This window comes from Melopsittacus undulatus, chromosome 3, assembly GCF_012275295.1.
Source record: "Melopsittacus undulatus isolate bMelUnd1 chromosome 3, bMelUnd1.mat.Z, whole genome shotgun sequence".
Lineage (NCBI taxonomy): Eukaryota > Metazoa > Chordata > Aves > Psittaciformes > Psittaculidae > Melopsittacus > Melopsittacus undulatus.
In genome coordinates this window covers 53,617,867-53,637,943 of record NC_047529.1, presented here as the reverse complement: position 1 = coordinate 53,637,943, position 20,077 = coordinate 53,617,867, and the positions used below count along the sequence as shown (strand labels likewise).

Below are 20,077 nucleotides of genomic sequence, written 5' to 3'. Positions count from 1 at the left end.
GTAATAAAATCACAGAAAACAGACATTTTAAACAATCATGACAATCATCACATTTTTGCATTTGCTATCAAAGAAAACTTGACACTTAAGAGCCTATTTATATATTCAAATTTTGATAGCAAGTGGTTTTCTTGAGTGCATTTTTTATACCTGTCACATAAAATATTTTCAAAACTCAAATTTCATTAGCTTAATAAGTTTAATGGTTGAATGTGTCAGCCTGATAACTTATTTACTGAATTTCAGCATATTTCCTTCAGAAAATAAACTCTTTGGTAATTTTTTTTCCTTTCACATTCATTAGTCATAACAGCAAGGTGTCCAGCTACAATTAAAGTTCAACAGATATAATTTTACAGAATTGGGGACAAATTCACAATTATTTGAGAAATTATACGAGAGAAATTGATAAAATTCTCAACAGTCTATTTCTAAAAATCCATTACTACCAGCTGAATTCAGTGCATTAGGCTAATGTAATCAAACATCTGTGTTAAAATCTGTGTCATCAACGTAATACCACTTACAGCCCTGGTTCAGGTAAACAGTACTTGAGACACAATGAGACTTAAGGACATGCTGCATTTAAATACACTCAAAATTTGGATGAATCTGAGATTTGGCCACTAAGGTTGTACATCTTCTCTATATCTGACTATTCTTCAAAGAGTAAGAACAGACATATTCCTAACATAACTTAATGGAGAGATCTGTTAGAACACATTTTTAGAAACAAAGACTGTCTACTGCTGTCATACCTTTTAGAAATTATATTTCTAGGTTCCTCACCCTTAAAAAAGGGTGAAATTGATCGTATTGGAATAATGGCAGGTATTTACTGTGTTCTTAAAATGTAAGATGAACCATAAAAAACTTTACTGTCTTTTGAAATATTACACACATTTCAGACTGGAACAGCAAATTATGTTCTTAAAGTTCTCTCTGGCATTTAAAATTGTGTCCTCATTTTCCAGATAGGTTAAACAGCAAATGTAATGTTAAAAAAAAAAGAGACTACTTTAAGTGTAAGACTGGGACATATTTCACAGAAAATGTGGAAAATCTTGTTTAAAAATCATAGTAAACAATCAAGTATTCTTCAGTGCACATAATTAGTATGTATATTATAATTTAAAACCAAGTATTGATGAATGCTGCTGCTGATCTTTTAAAATCTCTTACAAAATATAAATAGGATAGCCAAGAGAGGATAGCTGATAAACCATGACATAATGTTCTCTTTTCCTTCCATTGTTTTTTCTTTCCTCTCCACTTGCACTGAAGTTTCTTCTGGCTTCTTCAAGAAAGTGCACACACATACACACACAAATTAATTCCAAAACCATTTTTCTAAATTTCCAATGGACTTGTATTCCTGGTGTCTTTTCACATGATCACAAGCAAGACATGCGTGTGATTCCCAGAACCTAGGAAGGTGCACTGAGAAATCCTTTTTCCAGTTGAAATAACTAAGGTACATCTTGTTATTTTTGTCAAGCATCAGAAGATATTCTGCCAGCTCTCTGGGAGAGAGAAAATCTTCCACATGTATGAAAGAGTCTGCTGGAATGTAATTCTCGTAATTTTCTCTGGAAGGGCCTAGTACAACTGGTACTGATCCAGCCAGAAGAGCATTGTAAAGTTTCTCAGTAATGTAATCTTTGTGGATTGAATTTTCAAAGGAAAGGTAAAATTTGCAAGTGGAAATAGTTGGAATCAAGTTTTTGTCATTGACGTAGTCTCCGAAGGCTTGTCCATAGGTATGGATTTCAATGTATTTGCTAAGCTCATTGTAATACTTGACTCGAGCGTGCTCAGGGTTCCAGTTACTTACAACCCAGCAGACCAAGTTTTCCTTACTTGGCACTTCAAATGTAAAGGAGCTTGTACCGACCATCATGAAGCCATAAGGCACCTGAATATCCGAATCACGCCGGTAAGTCAGGGTCAGGTTAAACAGGTGTTCAATGCCACTCTTTTGTGGAGTATGAGTTGGAGACTCCAAGTTCATCCAAATCCACTTCTGGAATGGTGGCCTGGCTTGCTGAGGTAAGTTAGTCAGATCCCAGCTAATATCCCTGTGATGAATGAGAACAGCATGGGATTTGTTATATAATGAGCGGTCAATAGTCAGATGGCACCCGTGGATATTGAACATTGTTTGGCAGGATGTTAGATCAAATGTTTGACCAAATGGCCAAACCCAGATCAAAATAGTAGTTTCATTAAGATTATCAGTTTTGGAAGAAAAAAAACTCTTCATTTTCAAAACTGAACTGGCTGATTCTATGGGACCAGAGATCCAGCTATTTGTTGGTTTGATATAAATTAGTATCAATGCCATGAAACAACCAAGGACAATGAAGATAATAAAAAATGGCCGGAAAATTCCTTTAGATGTCGATGTCATAATTTGTTCTGAGAAAAAAAGAGAAGAAGAGAAAGAGAAAATAACATCAGGTATTAAATTGCATGTCCTGTTAAAATGTAATGAAATAATTATAATTGAAATATATTTTACTCTATAAATTAAATATGATCATAATGGTATAATTATATTATATGTCTGGTTAAAGCAATCAGATATCAGACATCAGAATGGATAGGACTGCAGTATCACCAAGCTGTAAGCTCAGAAATTCCCCTTGAGTGGAGAGGGTAGGGGTTTTATTCATAACGAAGTTACCATATTTCTCCTCTTCACATTGAAAGCTAATTGACATTAATTAAAAGCAGGATTTTAATTCATTTCATACTTAGTATAAATCAGTATGTATCTTGAGAAGTCCTTTTGTTTAGAACCTAGGCCAAGAGTTTTAAGAAACACAGAGAAATCAGACACAATTACCCTTAGATTCTGTCCTTGTGCCTGTAAGGGATAACATGCTCCAGATTTTGTCCACCCATATATGTGTGCATATATGTATGGAGGATATAGGATTAGAGGAATGAAAAAGGAAGGGACTGGAACTTAATTCTGGAATCAGTAATACTGTTAGAAAACTAGTTCATGCCTAAAGGCTACATAGGGATGAACATTTGTGCCTTCTCCAGAGGACTTCTGAATTAGCTAGGGAAGGAAAGCAGCAATTGAGCAGCAACACAGCAGCTCCTCTGTTCCCTTATGCAGCTTCACATAGTTCCCACAGTCCTTAATCATTTATGTTTTTATGCCACAGCTCTGTGTTAAGAATTAGAAAAAGTAGAGATAAGGCTGCATCTTTGAGAGCTACCATTTTTTTCCATGGAAAAAAAGAGGTGAGGAGTTCACATAGCTTCCTTTGTCCTCTCTCTGGTTGTCTCTTTCTAAGGGAAGCGATAAAGCTCTTTCCAGAACTTCTCTTCCACATGGTTCTTGTGAAATCCATCAAAGTTAGGGGTTGCTTGTTGCTAACCTTTGCTTCTGAACTTAGTCCTATAACTTGGAGGTGTTCTTAAAATGAAAACATTTAACCATGTAAAGAGCCTGAGTGTGAAAACTAATGTGTGAGTGTAGCACTACAGTTACATCAAAATGGTTTCACATTCATTTTTGAGGAAATGAAAAAGGAGGGAATATCAAGCTTAACTTTACTCTAACATTATATCTTGAGGAAAAAGAATTTGCCACAGTGTTATCTGTTTTGGGACGGCAAATGTGGGTTAACCTTGGCTGGCTGTCAGACATGCCTGAGCATCTCCTCAGCAGGACAAGGGGGAGAAAATAAGATTAAAATCTCATGGGTTGATGTCAGGACAGGGAGATTACTCACCAGTTACTGTCACAGATAGAACAGACTCATCTTGGGAGAATTAATGTAATTTATTGCCAATTAAAATAGGTTTGGATAGTGAGAAACAAAGACAAAAGTTAAAATAATACCTCCCTCAACTTTTTCCCAGACTCAACTTCCTTCTTCATTCCCAACTCCTCTACCTCCTCCCTGCCCCAAACAGTGCAGACGGACGGGGATGGAGGTTTGCAGTCAGTCGACAACATTCCTCTGGGCCTGTTCTTCCTCTTCACATTTTCCCCCACTCCAACATGAGTTCTTCCCATGTGACACAATCCCTTCAGGAAAAAAACCCTCTGTTCCTGCATGGAGTGTCCATGGACTGAAGTTCCTTCAAGGCATATCCCCCTGCTCTGGTGCGGGGCCCTTCCTCGGATGCAGTGTGGGTAATGCTCCACTGTGGTACTGCTTGGGCTGCAGGGAAATCCCTGCTCTAGTGCCTGGAGTACCTCCTTCTTCCCCGACCTTGGCGTTCACAGGGTTGTTTCTCACATTGTTCCCCTTCACTCCTCAGTGCCTACCCCTGCCTTTAAATACACCTCCTCAGGGGTGCCACCATCTTGGCCGCGGGGCCCAGCAGTGACCTGTGGTGGGTCAGTTGGAACTGACTGTGTCCTGCACAGGGCAGCTCCGGCCTCTCCTCACACGGGCCCCAGCAGCCCCCACTGGGCATGGACATGCAGCACAGTTATATAAAATGTACTGGTATGTTGAGTCTCTTTAGTCTGCACCCTTCTTTTAGGACATAATTTAGCAGGTCCTCTCTGCTCTTAGCAAAATGATCCTGAAGGGATTAGAAGGGAGGAACTGCAGCATCCATGTCTTTTGCACTTATCCTCATCAGTTTAAATACCTCTGAAAGAAAGACGTGGGTTTACGGCAACATCACATAGGCTTTCTTTAGCCTATTTTGTTTTTGCTCGAAAATATATCTAGAAGGGAGGTTTTGACCTACAAGAGCAAGAGCTGCTTCCCTGCCTTACTATAATGGAAGTCTGAATGGGGCCTCTGAGGAAGAAGGGACTTAGGTTGAGCAGCTCTAGGAGATGAAGCTCAAGGAAAAAAAAGAGGCTAAACCAATCTTCATGTAACTTCATTCTTTAGTTCTGTGCTATTGAAACCAACACACAGAATAGGTATAGCTTTTAACTGAACAGATAGCATGAGCTGAATTTGAACAATAGATTTGGAAAGGTTTCTATTCACAGAGACTGATCGTTTTCTGGGGATTTAAATGGATGAGAAATCAGGAAAGGGCCTTAACATTGTGCCTTGTAACTTAGCCACCCTCCAGCTAATAGCCCTTTGACACAAGCATCTCTGATAGGGATTATTTTACACTAAGCTCTTCTCCTAACTAATAAAAAGCCCTGCATCATAACATGGCAATTCTTGCTACATCAGAAATAACCAGATATTATGTAGTCTGTTCTCTGCTTTAAATTCCAGTGTGTCACGATTTTGCATTTGTGTAGGAAGCTTTTGAATTGCAATGCCAATGTGAGGATAAACACTTGCTGTTTGCATTACCCGGAATACAAGTATTAACATCTCACAACACTGAGCAGGTGAACATCCTTATTTTATCCCTTCCAGATCTGTTTTCTCACATTGCTTTGCTGTCCCATGAACTCATGTGCCCCCTCCTGATCAGGGATTGTGTGTCTTATATTCTGCCTTTCACCAAAATACTGGCCTACAGCCAGAGTAGTCCTTTATAGTTTTTCATCCTTTGGATTCAGAGAACTAATAATTTATTATGCAGACTCATGCATCCACTAGATGTATAGGCATCACTGGTATGCTTCACTTTGAAGCTGCTGCTAATGGGATGGTCGAAGAAGATTGCAAAAGCAAGACCCATTAAAACCTAGAATGAGAGGTTTGCAAAGGAAGCAGAAGACCTGAACAGACTCAGAAACCCCAAGGAGCTCGACAGAATTTTGTAATGAAATTCTATTTCTTTATTCCATTTTGTGCTAACTCCAGTAATAACTATGAAGATGTGTACTGGGAATAGCAATAGCTTTCAGGATGAAGTGCTAACCTCAGGTACAATAACTTTTGTGCTTCACAAAGGAGATTGAGGAGCCTATGGAATGGACCAGCAGACTCTACCTTCATGGCTTTTGAGACTGAGTCCTGTACACAATCAAGCAGCAATACAGCAAAGTCATGACGTAAGCACCTGTTGACAAAAACTATTATCTTGAGAAGCAACTTGTACTGTTAGGAATTATAGTTGCAATTTTTTGTTTGTTCACTAGAATTCATGGAATATCTTTTTCCCAATATACTCCAGAATGTGGAGTTTTTTCTATATTTCTTTATTCCCTTCTTCTCTTTCATGCCCAAGATAACTACTGATCTCCTGCAGTAATTCTCACTATGAAGGTGTCTCTAAGGAAACACTTGTTAGAAGACATCCAGCCAAGTAACCTGAGCTCACCCGTCCTCTTCTGTGGTTTTCCTTCTACCACAGAATCACAAATTCCCTTCTTGTTGATCCCCTCCCCCATCAATTTCTGACATGCCAGACCCACTCTGAAAAGAAAACTTCGTAAAAAGAAAAAAACTGAAAAACTGAGACATTTGCCAACTGGTAGAATTTGGTATTTTTGATAGCTTTGTTTTAAAGTGCATTTTGGAGTGTTATGGCATAACAAGTGTTTTCTAGAAGTTTTTTTTTCCCAAGTTGAAAGTATACTATTTCATCAGTACAAGACTATTTTTCTCAGTACAAAACCTAGCAAGGCTCCTTTTTAAGAACAAAACTTGGCGTTCCATCAGAAGCAACTCCATTTACTAGCAACACAGACAGGGAGGTAGTAATGGGGTACCAACAGTGTTAACTCCAAGTACACCAGCCAAGGCTTGCAAGAATATGTCTATTTTGTGAAAGCATTGTGTTCACTAAGAAATAAAATGGAATTTTATGGAAACTGTTTTATCTTGGCTTCATTACAATATTGGCTTCTCATTCATTCCAGCTGGGAGGTTTTTTTTTCTGGTTGTGTTAACACTGTGTATGGGAGAAAATGCAACCTTTTATGGTCAATTAAATCAATACCTGTTTCCCTGGTATATATTTTCATCAGTTTGTCTGGTATACCTTCAAGGTTTTGCTAGTAGCCCAAAATATATCACTGCTTGCAGAGCTATATACTAGTCTAGAACAGATTTTCCAATGGTAAAGGCACTATTTTAAAATTAAGCTGAAGCAAAGATTTTTGAAATCATGGATACTGAATTAAAAAAAAATTGCTTGTTACTTTTCTCATCTTAGAATTCTTAAATGATCTTTATCATCACTGGGTCTCAGGATAACTCAAGAAGAAATACTTAACAACCTCAAGATAATCTCTGAAGATCACTCCTGGCATCAAACAGGGTATTTCTGGCACAGAGGGCTTAGGAAGATTTTGGAGCAGAAGAATACAGAGGCAAACAGAGGTATAGGCCCATTTAGAAGCAGACAGGTAGCTAGGTAGATGCTCTAAGTATTAAAAGGAGTCAAATGCAGTGGGAACTGATAAGAATTACAGGCAAACAACTGTTAGAAAGAAGGCTTATTTGAAATTGCTCTCCCTGTCCTCTGGCATGTTTCATCAGCTTTGGTCATGGCATATCTGCATTTATGCTAAGAACTGTGTTTTCTTAGACCACACTTCCAATTAACTGGTGTTTTTTCACCTGCAGTACTAAAAGAAAACTGAGTGCCTCAGGATAGGCTTAGTGGAACTTCTTATCTCCAAGTTGCTGCTGTCTGAATGTGCCCCAGACTGCTTTGCTTTAGCCCTCTAAGACGGAAGAATGCTTTTTTTTGCTGGAATTAACTCTCACTGTTCCTGGTTATTGCTCATCTGTTGCAACTGGAAAGATGGATTTTCACTTCACTACCCAAACATAGGCTTGCTTCCAGTTCTTTCCACTCCTGTCCCACAGATTTCTGAAAGCAGCCCAGTATGAAAAGGTTTGACAGAGCTGCCTAGAGTTAAAGGCTGAAAGATGAATGAGCTGCTAATCCTGGATGGCATGTTTTTATTCTATTGTTTGCAATAATCTTTTTCTTCCACTTTCCTTCTCCTTTGTTTTTGGGTTATTTGTTCAGTTCCACATATTCCAATTTTATGTATTTCCACTTTGAGAACAGCACAGAATCACTTTATACAATAGTGGTAATTTTTAGTTTCAACAGTTTTGGAGAAATTATCTAAGAGCACCCTGAGGACAGGTAGCCATTAAGACAGTCTACTTAGGAATAGAGCTGAACCTACCACTGGGGACTGTTAAGAATAGAATACACAAGCACCACTAAACAATGAGACATCAGACTCTGCCCCCAGGTCTAGAGGGTGGGCTAGATGACCTCACTTTTCAGAGAATCATAGAATTGTAGAATTACAGAATCAACTAGGCTGGAAAATAATTTTAAGATTATCTAGTCCAACTTTTACCAGGACTGCCAAGTCCACCACTAAACCACGTCACTTGATTCCTTTCAGCCTTGTGCTCAGTGTTAATATTAAACCACAGATTATTGTAAAATTCACCTAATAATAGTATAAATTGGCAGCCTAAAACTGCAAAGAATTACTGAAAAAATGAGTAAAAAATTCTCCCATCTTGAAACTTGTATTGCAATCTATGAAACACCTATACTGTGCACAGAGAAAATGTGAAGGAAGCTGAAAATTGCATGGACAACAACAAAAAAGCCCCTATTTTCAAAGGCTAAATGTAAAGCTTCCCAGCAACTGTGAGCTGGGATACTGCTGATTTTAGAGAATTTCTCAGTCTTGTCCCCTCAGGCTTTGCTGAGGAAAACCCTATTCTCAGCAACCTTCTCCCAGTTGCTATTCAACACACAGCATGCTGCTATGGCTCAGCAGTCTCAAGCCTTCCCCTGTGATTGTCATCTATCCTCTCCTCCCCACGGCAGTGACATACTGTCACTCTCTAGCTGCTTAGACAACAGCTCAGTGGTTCCTTTCTACAATCCAACTGTACAGCAAAAAGCATTAGCCAGGAATACAGTGTCTCAGAATAACAAGCGAAATGGCTACAGCACTGCTGTCCATACTGGAGTGACCTTGTATCCACCCCCACTGCCACATATAAAAGTAAATAAAATATCTGAAATCCTATCAGTAAGAAACTTTTCCAGGCAATCCGGCATTAGTGTCAGGACACCCCACGTCACACTGCAGTTGTGTCTCTTTGTAATTATGACCTTTTAGGTTTGTTTAAGAAGAAACATGAATACTCTCTATTACCTCCCTGGCACAACTGGAATACATGCATAGCACAAAGCTGTCAGAAACCTCAGCATCATTGCAGACTTGGTAACATGCAGATCTCTTTTATCCTAACTTCCACACTGGCTTGTTCACATCACAGCCAATTTATGACTGAGCATTCTGTGAAAGGAGTGGTGGTTATCCATACTTGGTTAGTTACAGAAAAGGGAGTTTTTCACCACAGTAGCTTACTAGCTAACTTTATCTGCTTTGCCAGATTTTTATCTTCATGAAGACAAAGCTCATCCTAGTGCTGCAGAATAAGACAATCCACACTTCTTTCAAAACCACTGAAAGGGATCTGCAAAAAATGAAGCTGAACAAAGAAAAGCTGCTCCAGAAGCAAATGGTCTCTTTTTTTTTTCCTGTGTGGCTTGAGGACAGCAAATGCTGTTCTCTCTGGTTCTGCCAGAACTGCAGAAAGAGCTCTTCTGTAGCTTTGTGGCTGGCTTGTAAAACTGCAACCGAGCAGCTTAAATATGAATAACATACCTGCACAAGGTGTGTATCTCTGATCGTCACCAGCCCACCAGAAAGTCCTGGTTAACTCACAGTAGCTGTGAAAATGGTGTGAGCTAAGCCAAACAGAGGCAGCATGAATTGGCAGAAGAAGAATCATAGGCTTTTGTGTATGCCTGCTCAAGACCACATCCTAGAATCATAGCTGCTTCTGGCTGATTTCCTGGTATATAGTTCCCTTGTACAATGGAAAACACCTCCCCATGCAAATCAGACAAATCAGAATCAGGAAAGAGCAGAAGGATGCCTGCTTATAATAGTGAACACGTACTGTAGGGGACACGACTTCTGTGGCAAAGCAAGACTTTTGGAGCTCTAAGCAGCAGCTGTTTGTGTAGATATGATTAGAGGCTGAGTGCAGTAGTTACACTGCTGAATCTTGCTGCACAGGCAAGCTCAAAAATTTTAATTGGGATTTAATGCTGGGTTTTTTGCAGATGCAATTGCATAGATGTGGAGGATTCTGCCAGTGGCAGCATAACTCCTGAGACAGCCCTGTAGCCTACAAAGAAAGCCTGAGAGGCTGCTAAAAGCATACCATAAAATCCTCATAATTTTATCTCTACTTAACATTTCACTTCTCTGCCTGCCTAGCACCTTTTCCTTAAGAAACTCATTATAGCTCTGGGTTTAGAATCCCTACTGATGTAACTATTTTTTTTAGGATGCAGGTCAACGTTCTTGCTGTAATTTGCAGAGTTGTAAGTGCTATGGATACTAGTTGCCAGAGTGATAACACCTGCCCTAGAGAGAAAAGAAAGCAACTAATGTACTCGAACCAATTGCAATATGCTCTATGGCTGAAAGGGAGAATGGCATTTACTAATACATTCAGAAGAAACGTGGTGAAGAGAGGTGATGATTCATAAGCCTTTTTTTATTATTATTTTCAATATGTCCATAATCTTTGCAAATAAGACTTTTTGAATTTTTTTTTCCTTTCTTCTTCCTTTACAGGGTGGGAGGATGGATATTTTGTTTAAAAATCCAGCAAACTGAACTGAATCTCTTGTCTATTCTGAACAAAGACGTAACCAAGTACTGGTCAACAGAACTCATGATAGCCAAGAGACCTTAGCAAGGTTCTACTAGTTGTTGTCTAAATGGCTCAAGCAGACACCCTCGCTGCTCTTTCAGTATAAGAGCATCAGTGACTGGAAGTTTCAGGTTAGAACCTGTGTATAGAGAATAAAAATCCTTTATATCGTACTGAGTGCAAAAAATGATGGTTCCTTATTTTCCATCTGGTAAAAGCGCATTTCAACTAAGTGATGTAATGTAGAGCACATGTGTGTGCAAGTATAGCAGCGCCAAATTCATGGACTAGTGGAAAAATCATTTTCCCATTGCGGACCAGCAGCTATGTTTTCAAGGTGCCTTTTGTTGGTAGTCCTAAGCATTTTAGAGAAAGAGGCTGGTGATGCTAAAACAAGACTCTTAAATGAAGTGCTTTGTCTTGCTGGAGCAAGCAAATTGGTAATTCACTACAAAGAATAGCCACTGAAAACAAGAGCAGAAAACTTTTAAGAGTCCAGTCCGAGTGGCTTCTTCCTCATGCACAAAAAGAAAGAACCCATACAAAGTAAATTCAGAATCATTCCTCATTTTATGAGGAATCATTCTCATATTATGAGAAGTTTAAATAAATTCACACACACAACACAAATAAAAACAAAATCCTCAAAAACCTGAAACTTTCAATAAAAAGATTGAAAGCATAGTTTAAACAGAATATATATTTTAGATAGTGTATATTGGAGCATCAGCAAAAATAACAACCCCTACACCTTTCAAACTGCACACTCCTGTGAGAAAGCAAAATCACAGTTGAGAGAAAACAATGGTCAATTTCTTTGTGTGTCTTTTTGTGTGCATAACAAAAAGAAGAGCAGAGTGCTGGAACTACAAGTATGAGAAGCTGAGAAACACAAAGCTTAACAAAGTCATTAAACACTTTTTGTGTAGAAAAAAATATCCTTCAGAAATAGCAAATACATAAGAGGAATGGGTTGAAGGAACAATGGTCTGAAAAAATCCACTGGTAGTTACAAACACCTAGATACTCTAAGGTGATGTCTTATTGTTACCACTTACTGTCTGGTTTGCACTGATGCCTCTGAGAGCAACTCTCTAGGTTATAATACAGGAATGAAGAGTATTCTGCACAGGCTGTTGACAGTACATTGTAAAAAGTAGAACACTAGTTAGTGCAGAGATCATACTTCATTTGAAAAACTCAAGCTATTTGCTATTTCTTAGCTTAAATATTTGTGGTGTAAGTTAAAGCAGTTAATTCTGATGTTCTGTTACTGGGTTTTATTGTCATACATTATTCTACTCCTAATAGGGCAAAAATTCCACAATGAATTAATAATTTTTTTACCACTATATTAACAATTTAATGTAAAATTACTTTCTCTATCTTGGAAATACAATTTGCCAAGCAGTCTTTTTCCCGTCTTAAGGTTTGCAGCCCATAGTCTTTCTCTGATACAACCCTACTGTACAAAAGAAAACCAAGTGTTTAAAAACAGGGCAAAGAAAGAGTTTTCCTTTGTTCCTACATGAGGAAAACTTTATATAGCCATCTTAAGCAGAAAGTAACTTTCTAAGGAAAGTCAGCCGAGATAGCTAGGAGGAAATACAAGGTAAAAAAGAGAGCAAGATAAATAAATTGGAAAAGGGTAAAAAAGGAGCTAGATAAGAGGTCAGCAGCACTCTATTTCATTCTGTATTCTGCTTTAAGGACAGCGGTGTAAAGAAAAATCACTTGCTTTTGCAAAGTTTGTGAATCCCTGCAGTTAATACAGCTTAGCAAATGTGGGTAGGAATGATTTGATGATAATAGTAAGAGAGACCTGAATCTCTGGTTGATTAGCCTACCCCAAGTCCCAAACCAGAAACAGGCACTACTAGTAGGGATCAGGGGAAATGCTGGCACCTGGCTCTGAAACTGCAACCCTGAAAACCTCTGTTTTTTTGTCTTTTAGTGTGGTCATGCTTAAACTCTCCCTGGCCCTCTGCCTTTCAGGCTCCTGTGCACTTAGCAGCCTGCCGCTGGCACATCTCCAGATGGGTCTCATTCTTCACAGGGAAGGGCCACTCAGAATCTGTGAATCAAGCTATTAACTCAGCTCTCGGCCCTAAAGATATAGATGCACCTACAAGAGAAGACTTCCTCTTATATGTGGTGGTAACAACTTTATTTTGTTTGTCTGATTTTTAAAAAAAAAGACCTAGGATGAAGTCCCTTTAAGCAGTAGTTAAAGCTATGACATATTAGATATGGAATCCTACTTTAGCCTATAGCAATTCACACCTAGTTATTTCACTTTCCTTAAAGATTTGTTAGCTTCTAGGTGAAAATGGTTGTCAATTTTAAAATGTGTGAAGAGCTTTAGGATTAGAGATGAAGAATCCTTCCTCCTTACTGGAGCCCTAGCTGCTAATCAAGAAACTGATGTTTTCTCTTGGCATCTTTCTGTCTATTTCTTGTTGACTCCTTAATGATTTATTTCCAGGGGCACAACTACATCAGTAGAGAGTGGAATTAACTTATTTCCCTGTGCAATTTACAGCCCTCTAAAGGTGGCAGAGGTGGTTTGAATTTCCTTTTTTTTTTGAAAGCTCACTAAAACTGGGCTGGGTTTTGTTTTTTTTTTTAATCCTCCTCTGGCTGTATTCCAAAAGGTGTAATTCCCTAATTTCTTTATAAAAGAAAGGGGTTGGGGCTACCTTGTCTCAGGGGAGGATTCCCAGCTCTGAATCCCACTCTTTCAGAGCACTGGATGTGTCCTGCTGAGGGATGGAGGAAGACCACCCCATCTCCATTCTGGGCAGTTTCACAAGCACATTACTCGTGCTGCAAGTCTCCCTCCTTCGGTGCCTAAATTATTTCCTGTTTTAGGTAGGTGGTCTAATCAGTCTAAGGAGGCTTTTGGGCAAACAGCCAGACATGCTAATGTTTGGCACACAAGCTAGTTTTTGCATGTAGACTTTGGTCTGCATGATCACATGTGGTCAGATGTCTCACAGAGCAAAGATTAAAATACCACAAAGTCTCCCTCCCAGACAAGATAAATGGAATTTCTGCTGGAATATATGTACTGTAAGTTTTACCAGGGCAGTTATAGAGCCTGTTAGTGCCCTGACAAGTCTGGCAGAGGACAAAGTGGTATGAGGACTTCCTGGCTCTTCTGTCAGTTTAACCTGAGTTTAGCTGAATGGAATTTAATTTATGTTAATTTAAGTGTTAATAATTTTGTATCTCATAGACATATAACATGATACTAATGACATTTTCCCTCCTTTGAAATCTACAAATTACAAGCAAAATAAAATTGTGCTCTATTAATAACAATAGTTCAATTTCTGTAATGCCTTCCATTAAAGAATCTTTTGGACTTTTACAAACAGTAAGGAAGTTTTAATCACAGTGCAGTTAGAAAATTATTACTGAAACTTCTTTATGTGCAGTAAAGAAGGCATGGAAATCAAGTCCCAGAAAGATAAAGTGATTTTCACAATATCACTAAGACTTTAACAGATATTTGACAGTGATGGCTTCAATTTACATCAAAACAGTTGAGTCTGTCTATTGAATATTTTCCCTCAAACAAATGTCACCAAAAAAACTAGTCATATCACATTTATTCAGATCTGGCACATATTTTTGTTTCAAATCTCTGAAAACACATCATAATCTTGTTTGTAGTAAGTTAGTGAAGGGAAATGGAAGATTTAATCAGATTAAAGTCAATGACACCTTGATTTGTACAATCACAGAAACCACAACTCTTTTTCAGAACTAGAGTTGAAAGTGTCAGCAAAGCTGGATTTGCTGAAAGACAAGGAGTATCAAAGATGCGATCTTTCTCACAGAAACACTGGAAAACCTATTAATTTCAGTATGCTTAAGGTTTTGCTCTTTCAGTTGGTTGCAGCAACATGTAAGAAGTGAGAAAAATAGCTCAACAGATATTCCTTTGTGATTAAAGTTAACTTAGAAATGAAAAACCTAAGGCAACTGAGGCAGCAAGACAGATGTAAGTCAGAGCTCAGGGAATCTAAACACTAGAAAAAGTTACAAATAATAAACACTTCCATATACAGACATATACACAGGCACACACAATCTTAATGTTAGGAAAGATTTAATCATCTATTAAATGTGCTTCACAGTTTTCACACCTGCACCATTTTATAAATAATGCAAATATAAATATATATATACGTATAAACATATATATAAATAAAAAATTAAATAAAAATATAAATATATACACCATTTATGTGGTATTTATAGCACACTTAAGTCCTTAGATTCCCTGAAATGTGTCTTACCAATTCTGCTTTATATTTCTTCATATGCATACCCTTACATTCATCTGTATGTATGTAGTATATACACATGCACACATATGCTTATGAATACCTAGGGAAATACTGCTCAACCTGCTGCATGTGGACAGAAGTAGTGAGATGTGCTACTGCTTTGCAATGTGACAGCCAGCAGGTGCAGAAGGCAATGGAGCGACTACTACTGCCATACTGGCAAATAGAAGGGAGAGAATCAGAGCACTGAATTCACTGAAGCACTGAGCCGGGGAAGGAAGAGGTGGTAGAAAGTGGGGGCAAGGATTATTATTATATGAGAAATTATATCTTTTTCTTTCTTATGAACCTTAACCCTTTTATCAGAAAGGCCATGACAAAAGGCAGTGCTCTTAAAGTACTTCAGCAACAAGCACAGCAGCAGGTTGCTGCAGTCCTGAAGATTTTTGACAGCATGAGATGCATGAGATGTCTGTATAAATACCTGGAGATGGGAAATCTGCGTTTAGACTTTTGGAAAGGCTCTAGCAAGGAACAGAAGACAGCTACTGATGAAACATGACATGGGGGAATGGGGTGGATTTACTCAAGAATCTTTCCTAATAAACAAACAAGCATGTTTATTGAAACAGTTGGTATGGATAGAAAACTTCAAAGAGAAAGGATTCTTAAAATCCAATTTAATTTGCATTTGTACTATGCCCCTTTTTGTATTTTCAGTATCAGCAATTATAATCAGCTCAATTTTTATTACCAGTCAGTTTCTTTAGAGTTTTCTATGCTTTTAGGTTTTGAGTCGTGAATATAACAAATATGGTAATTATTTTCATTCAGCTATTTCTAGTGACTAAATATTAACCGCACTATAAAGGTCTAGAATTTATGTGTATGTTTGTTTTGTTGTTTTTATTTTTTTAAACAAAAAATTCTAAGGACATTGTAGAAAAAACTCTTTCAAAGGCTTTTATTTGTTTTTGTTTTCAACATATTGCCTTCTTTCATGTAATCTTAGTATCTTCTGTTCATTTTCTGAATTATTCTGTTCAGGCTCCTATGTCATGCTCGACACCTTAGCATCTGGGTTTGTAATTTATTGCTCTGTATAATCATGCTGTACAACGCCAAAAGGGAAGATTAAAATGTAAATAGAATACATGGGAATTCATTCTATTTAAATAATTCTGTACTCACAGAGGTGGTTGTTTTGCTCTGTCCTGCATGCAAAAAGAGGATGACCTGAGTGCACACATACAGTTTGCTTTCTTAGCACTGCTAAGACTAGCTGCCTGCCTGGGAAAAGTACCTTCAGCAGAACTCGGCTTCTGTGTAGAATCAGTCTCTTTCTTACAGATCCCAACCTTCAGCAACAGCGAGGGCTTCTTTCATGGAGCTTTATTCATCCTGCAGACTGATTTACCGCTAGAGAAAGTTTGGCCAAGTTGGAACAAAGAAGGCATTGTGCTAATATAGATGATGGCAGGGGGAACTTTTGTAACTCAGTCTTTGGTGTCCATTATGGAATAATCAGCAGGTGGCAGCTAATATGTGCTTGCGTAATAGGTAAATACACCATATGTAATATGTATGTTAACTGAATGCATTTTGTTTCCTTTAAACAAATAGAACAAAACATGCTTGTTTCAAACTGTTAGAAACTTAGACATATTCATTAGAAACCTGAGGTTGAAAACCTACCTGTGAGTCACTTCTATCTTATGTCAATCTGTTTGAGCACATAATTAAAGTGAATTCATAATTTTATTTCTTGGATGTTGAAGGAGTGGCAAAGAGCCTGAAGATTAGTTGCTGGTGGCAGTGAAGAGGAAAACATTCATAGCATGTTAGAAAGTGGATGACCTTTTATAAAGCGTGAGAACCATTTCAGGCTCCTGGAGGAGCTGGTTTGGAAGCACCGTTGCTGAATGCAGGAAAGTTTCATGCTGCAGAGCCCCAGTGAGATCCAGCCCTCACCTTCATTTGGAGCTGAATATCAGTGTGAAGCTATAGAGAAATTCTGAAACAAAGCGTATAAGGATGCTGGGGATGGACTCTTCATTAGGGACTGTAGTGATAGGACAAGGGATAATGGATTAAAACTTAAACAGGGGAAGTTTAGATTGGATATAAGGAAGAAATTCTTTACTGTGAGGGTGGTGAGCCACTGGAATGGGTTGTGCAGGGAAGTTGTGAATGCTCCGTCTCCGTCAGTGTTCAAGGCCAGGTTGGACAGAGCCTTGGGTGACATGGTTTAGTGTGAGGTGTCCCTGCCCATGGCAGGGGGGTTGGAACTAGATGATCTTAAGGTCCTTTCTAACCCTAACTATTCTATGAGTCTATGATTCTAAAATAGTCTGTGCACACATAAATGTCTAAGAACTGAACCAACAGTGGGGAAAGCAGTAAGGGAATCCTTTCCAGAATAGCAATATGGCTTCAAAGCAGACCACTTATGCAGAGGACAATCACAGCAACAGTCACTAGAATAATCAACCATGCTTGATTATTTTTTTACAATCTCAACAATAAAATATGCCAAGACCTAGTATGTTTGCCAAAGGAACAAAAAACCCCTGACATATTGGATGTATGCCTAATGGTATATTAGCATAGTATATCTGTAAGTTATTTCTGAACTTGTTTGCAGTTTCTAGTGAGCTCCCAGTGACACCTATTAGCAATTGATTAACAGAGGAGAAGAAAGACTATGTTTAAAAGTCAGAGGAGTACTTCTAAAAAGTGAGTTACTTCAGATTGCTAGAGGTGTAACTACATGTGCATAATACTTTTTCTAGTTTCCACATACTGTAAAATTAACTGCAAGACACAGACTTTAAAGTACTAATGAAATATTTAGAAAATTCCCTAAAGCTCAAAGGAAGTCTTCCTGCTTTAAGTTGTTTGTCTGAATGCCAAGCAAGCAATTCAATGTCCATGGGGTAAGCATTTAAACAGAAAGTAAAAGATTACTTAAGAGAAATTGTGTGCGATTGACAGATAGTGGAATTTGACTGCATTTCTGAGTTATTTAAGATGATAATAAAAGAAATGTGTGCATCCGGAAAAGCTGGTTTTGGATGGCTGACCTTTACTTGCTGATGAAAGTAAAATGAAATAAATTACATTTCATCTTCTCTGAAACTGTCGTATAATGCTGAGCTGAATTGTAAATATTTCACTAGGAGACTGCTAATAGGTTCTCAAGGATTTTATTTTTCTTTTCTAAATAGAGAATAGACTATGATAATCTCCCAGGAGACTTCTGAAAAGATATTTTAAATTGTCATTTTGTGCAAGGAAGCAAGACAGAGTTTTGCAGAGCTGATGTGTTGATAGTATGATTGCTCTAGCTAGATTTCTTTTTCCATTGGGATTTTACATCACTGTTTTATTTAACTGCCACATATAAGGGAAACTACATAAAAGGGATAGTGTTCAGGCAAATGTGGCACAGAATTTAGCTTTGGAATAAATTGATTTACAAAAGCTAAAAACAATAGCGATGTTTCCACTGCTATTATTGTTTGAAGTGCAGAGGAAAGATTTTTATTTCTTTTACAAATTTCTGCAGTGTATAAGCTGTTTTTCTCTGCTAGTGGAAGACAAGCTCAGGTTTGCTGGACAGTTTCTATAAACTATGTTGGAAATTACTTTCTTGTTTTCGTTGGACAAGGTGAACTAAGTGCCCTTTGTTTCCTATTTTCTCTCCATACACTGGTTCTCAAATGATTTTGGATTCTGATGCACTGGGCATAAAACTAGATTTTGATCTATGAAAATTCAAGGAAACTTGATCACAAAGTTTTTGAGATTTTTTTGTCCATTATCAGTTTGTCAAAACTAAAATTTATTTTGAGAATGTCACGTTTGTTAACATTTTCTTGGGGATATTTTTTGTCAGATTTTGAACAAATTTTCAGGGAAGCCCATAGCTGCTTTAATACCTGCTCACCTTATTAGGGACGAAATGGTTTGAAAAATTTCAATTTTACTCTGATAAAAATTAGAACATTTTCAATATCACAAAAATTTTCAGAGGAAATCATTCAACCTATCAATTTATGTACCCTTAATGGCTGGAATATCTCTCACCCCACCGTCAAGCCTGGAGGACAGCAGTGGAGTGTCACAGGCTGTCAGGATCGCTATGACAACACCACCGTGTCTTTCTCCTTGAGGTGTACAACTGGATGACCCTCTAAAGCAAAGCAAGGGTAGAAGAAATATAGCTCTTCTTGATACAGATGTAGCCTGAGTAGTTTCCATCAGGAGATAATCCAGCAACTGTTGCTCTAGCAGCAAGCACCCAGAAGAGTATCATGCTTCCCAGTGTCCCCATAGTTTTTAGATAAAGGTACCTCAAAGAATGTGCCTTAAAGAGCTTGTACCTTAACATGCACATGTACAATACCTCTGAGATAGATAACTTTTGAAAAATTCAGTCTCTTCATTGGTCCTATACTGATCACATCTAAAACAGGATGATTATAATTATAGCTTCATGGTCTCAGTCTCAGACATTGTGATTCTTATTAAGAACGTCTTCAACCCACTTTCTTACTTACCTACCTCTTTCTTTTTTCATTCTACTGCTGCTGAAAAAAGATCTTTTCTTCATCCTCAGACCCTGTCTTCATCTTTACTTCATTCCTTTTTGGGGCAATATCACACCCTTCCTCAGAATTAGGGAAATCTGGCAGTTCCAGCAACATCCTAACAACTTACTGAACTAATCAAATACTACGGCCAGTGTCACTTTTCCTATCCTTTGTCCTGATTTGGAGTTTGATACTTCCTGTGTATTTGTCCATTTTAAGGCATATTGACAGAACTTTGAGTGTTCTTGATAGGGCCCAGCATGTTAATCCAACAATTATTACACACATGGAAAACCTGGAATAAAGTCCTGTGAGAAGGCTGGGAGAACAGTACTTGGAAGCAGTGCATTATTTTTTTCTTCTGGTATTACTCCTCAGGGAGGGGAAAGATTACCAGTGCCCAGATAACTAGAGCTAGATAAAGAACTGGAAACCTTAAGACTTCAAGAGGTTCAGGAAAAGCAGGATCTCTAGACTTGCCCAGAGTAGATTAAAGAATAGAGGTAGTTTCTTGATAGTGTTGTTTGTTAAACATTTTGTATTATGTAGATTTCCT

General features: G+C 38.0%; 1 protein-coding gene across 1 annotated transcript in view; it reads right to left on the bottom strand.

Annotated features, from left to right (window-relative positions):
- Positions 1-1,330: 1,330 nt before the first annotated feature.
- FUT9 (fucosyltransferase 9) overlaps positions 1,331-20,077 on the bottom strand; it is a 104,711-nt gene continuing 85,964 nt past the window's right edge. Inside the window, 2 exon segments of the mRNA XM_034060750.1 lie at positions 1,331-2,418; positions 6,223-6,317. Coding sequence (XP_033916641.1) covers positions 1,331-2,418; positions 6,223-6,317 — 1,183 coding nt within the window.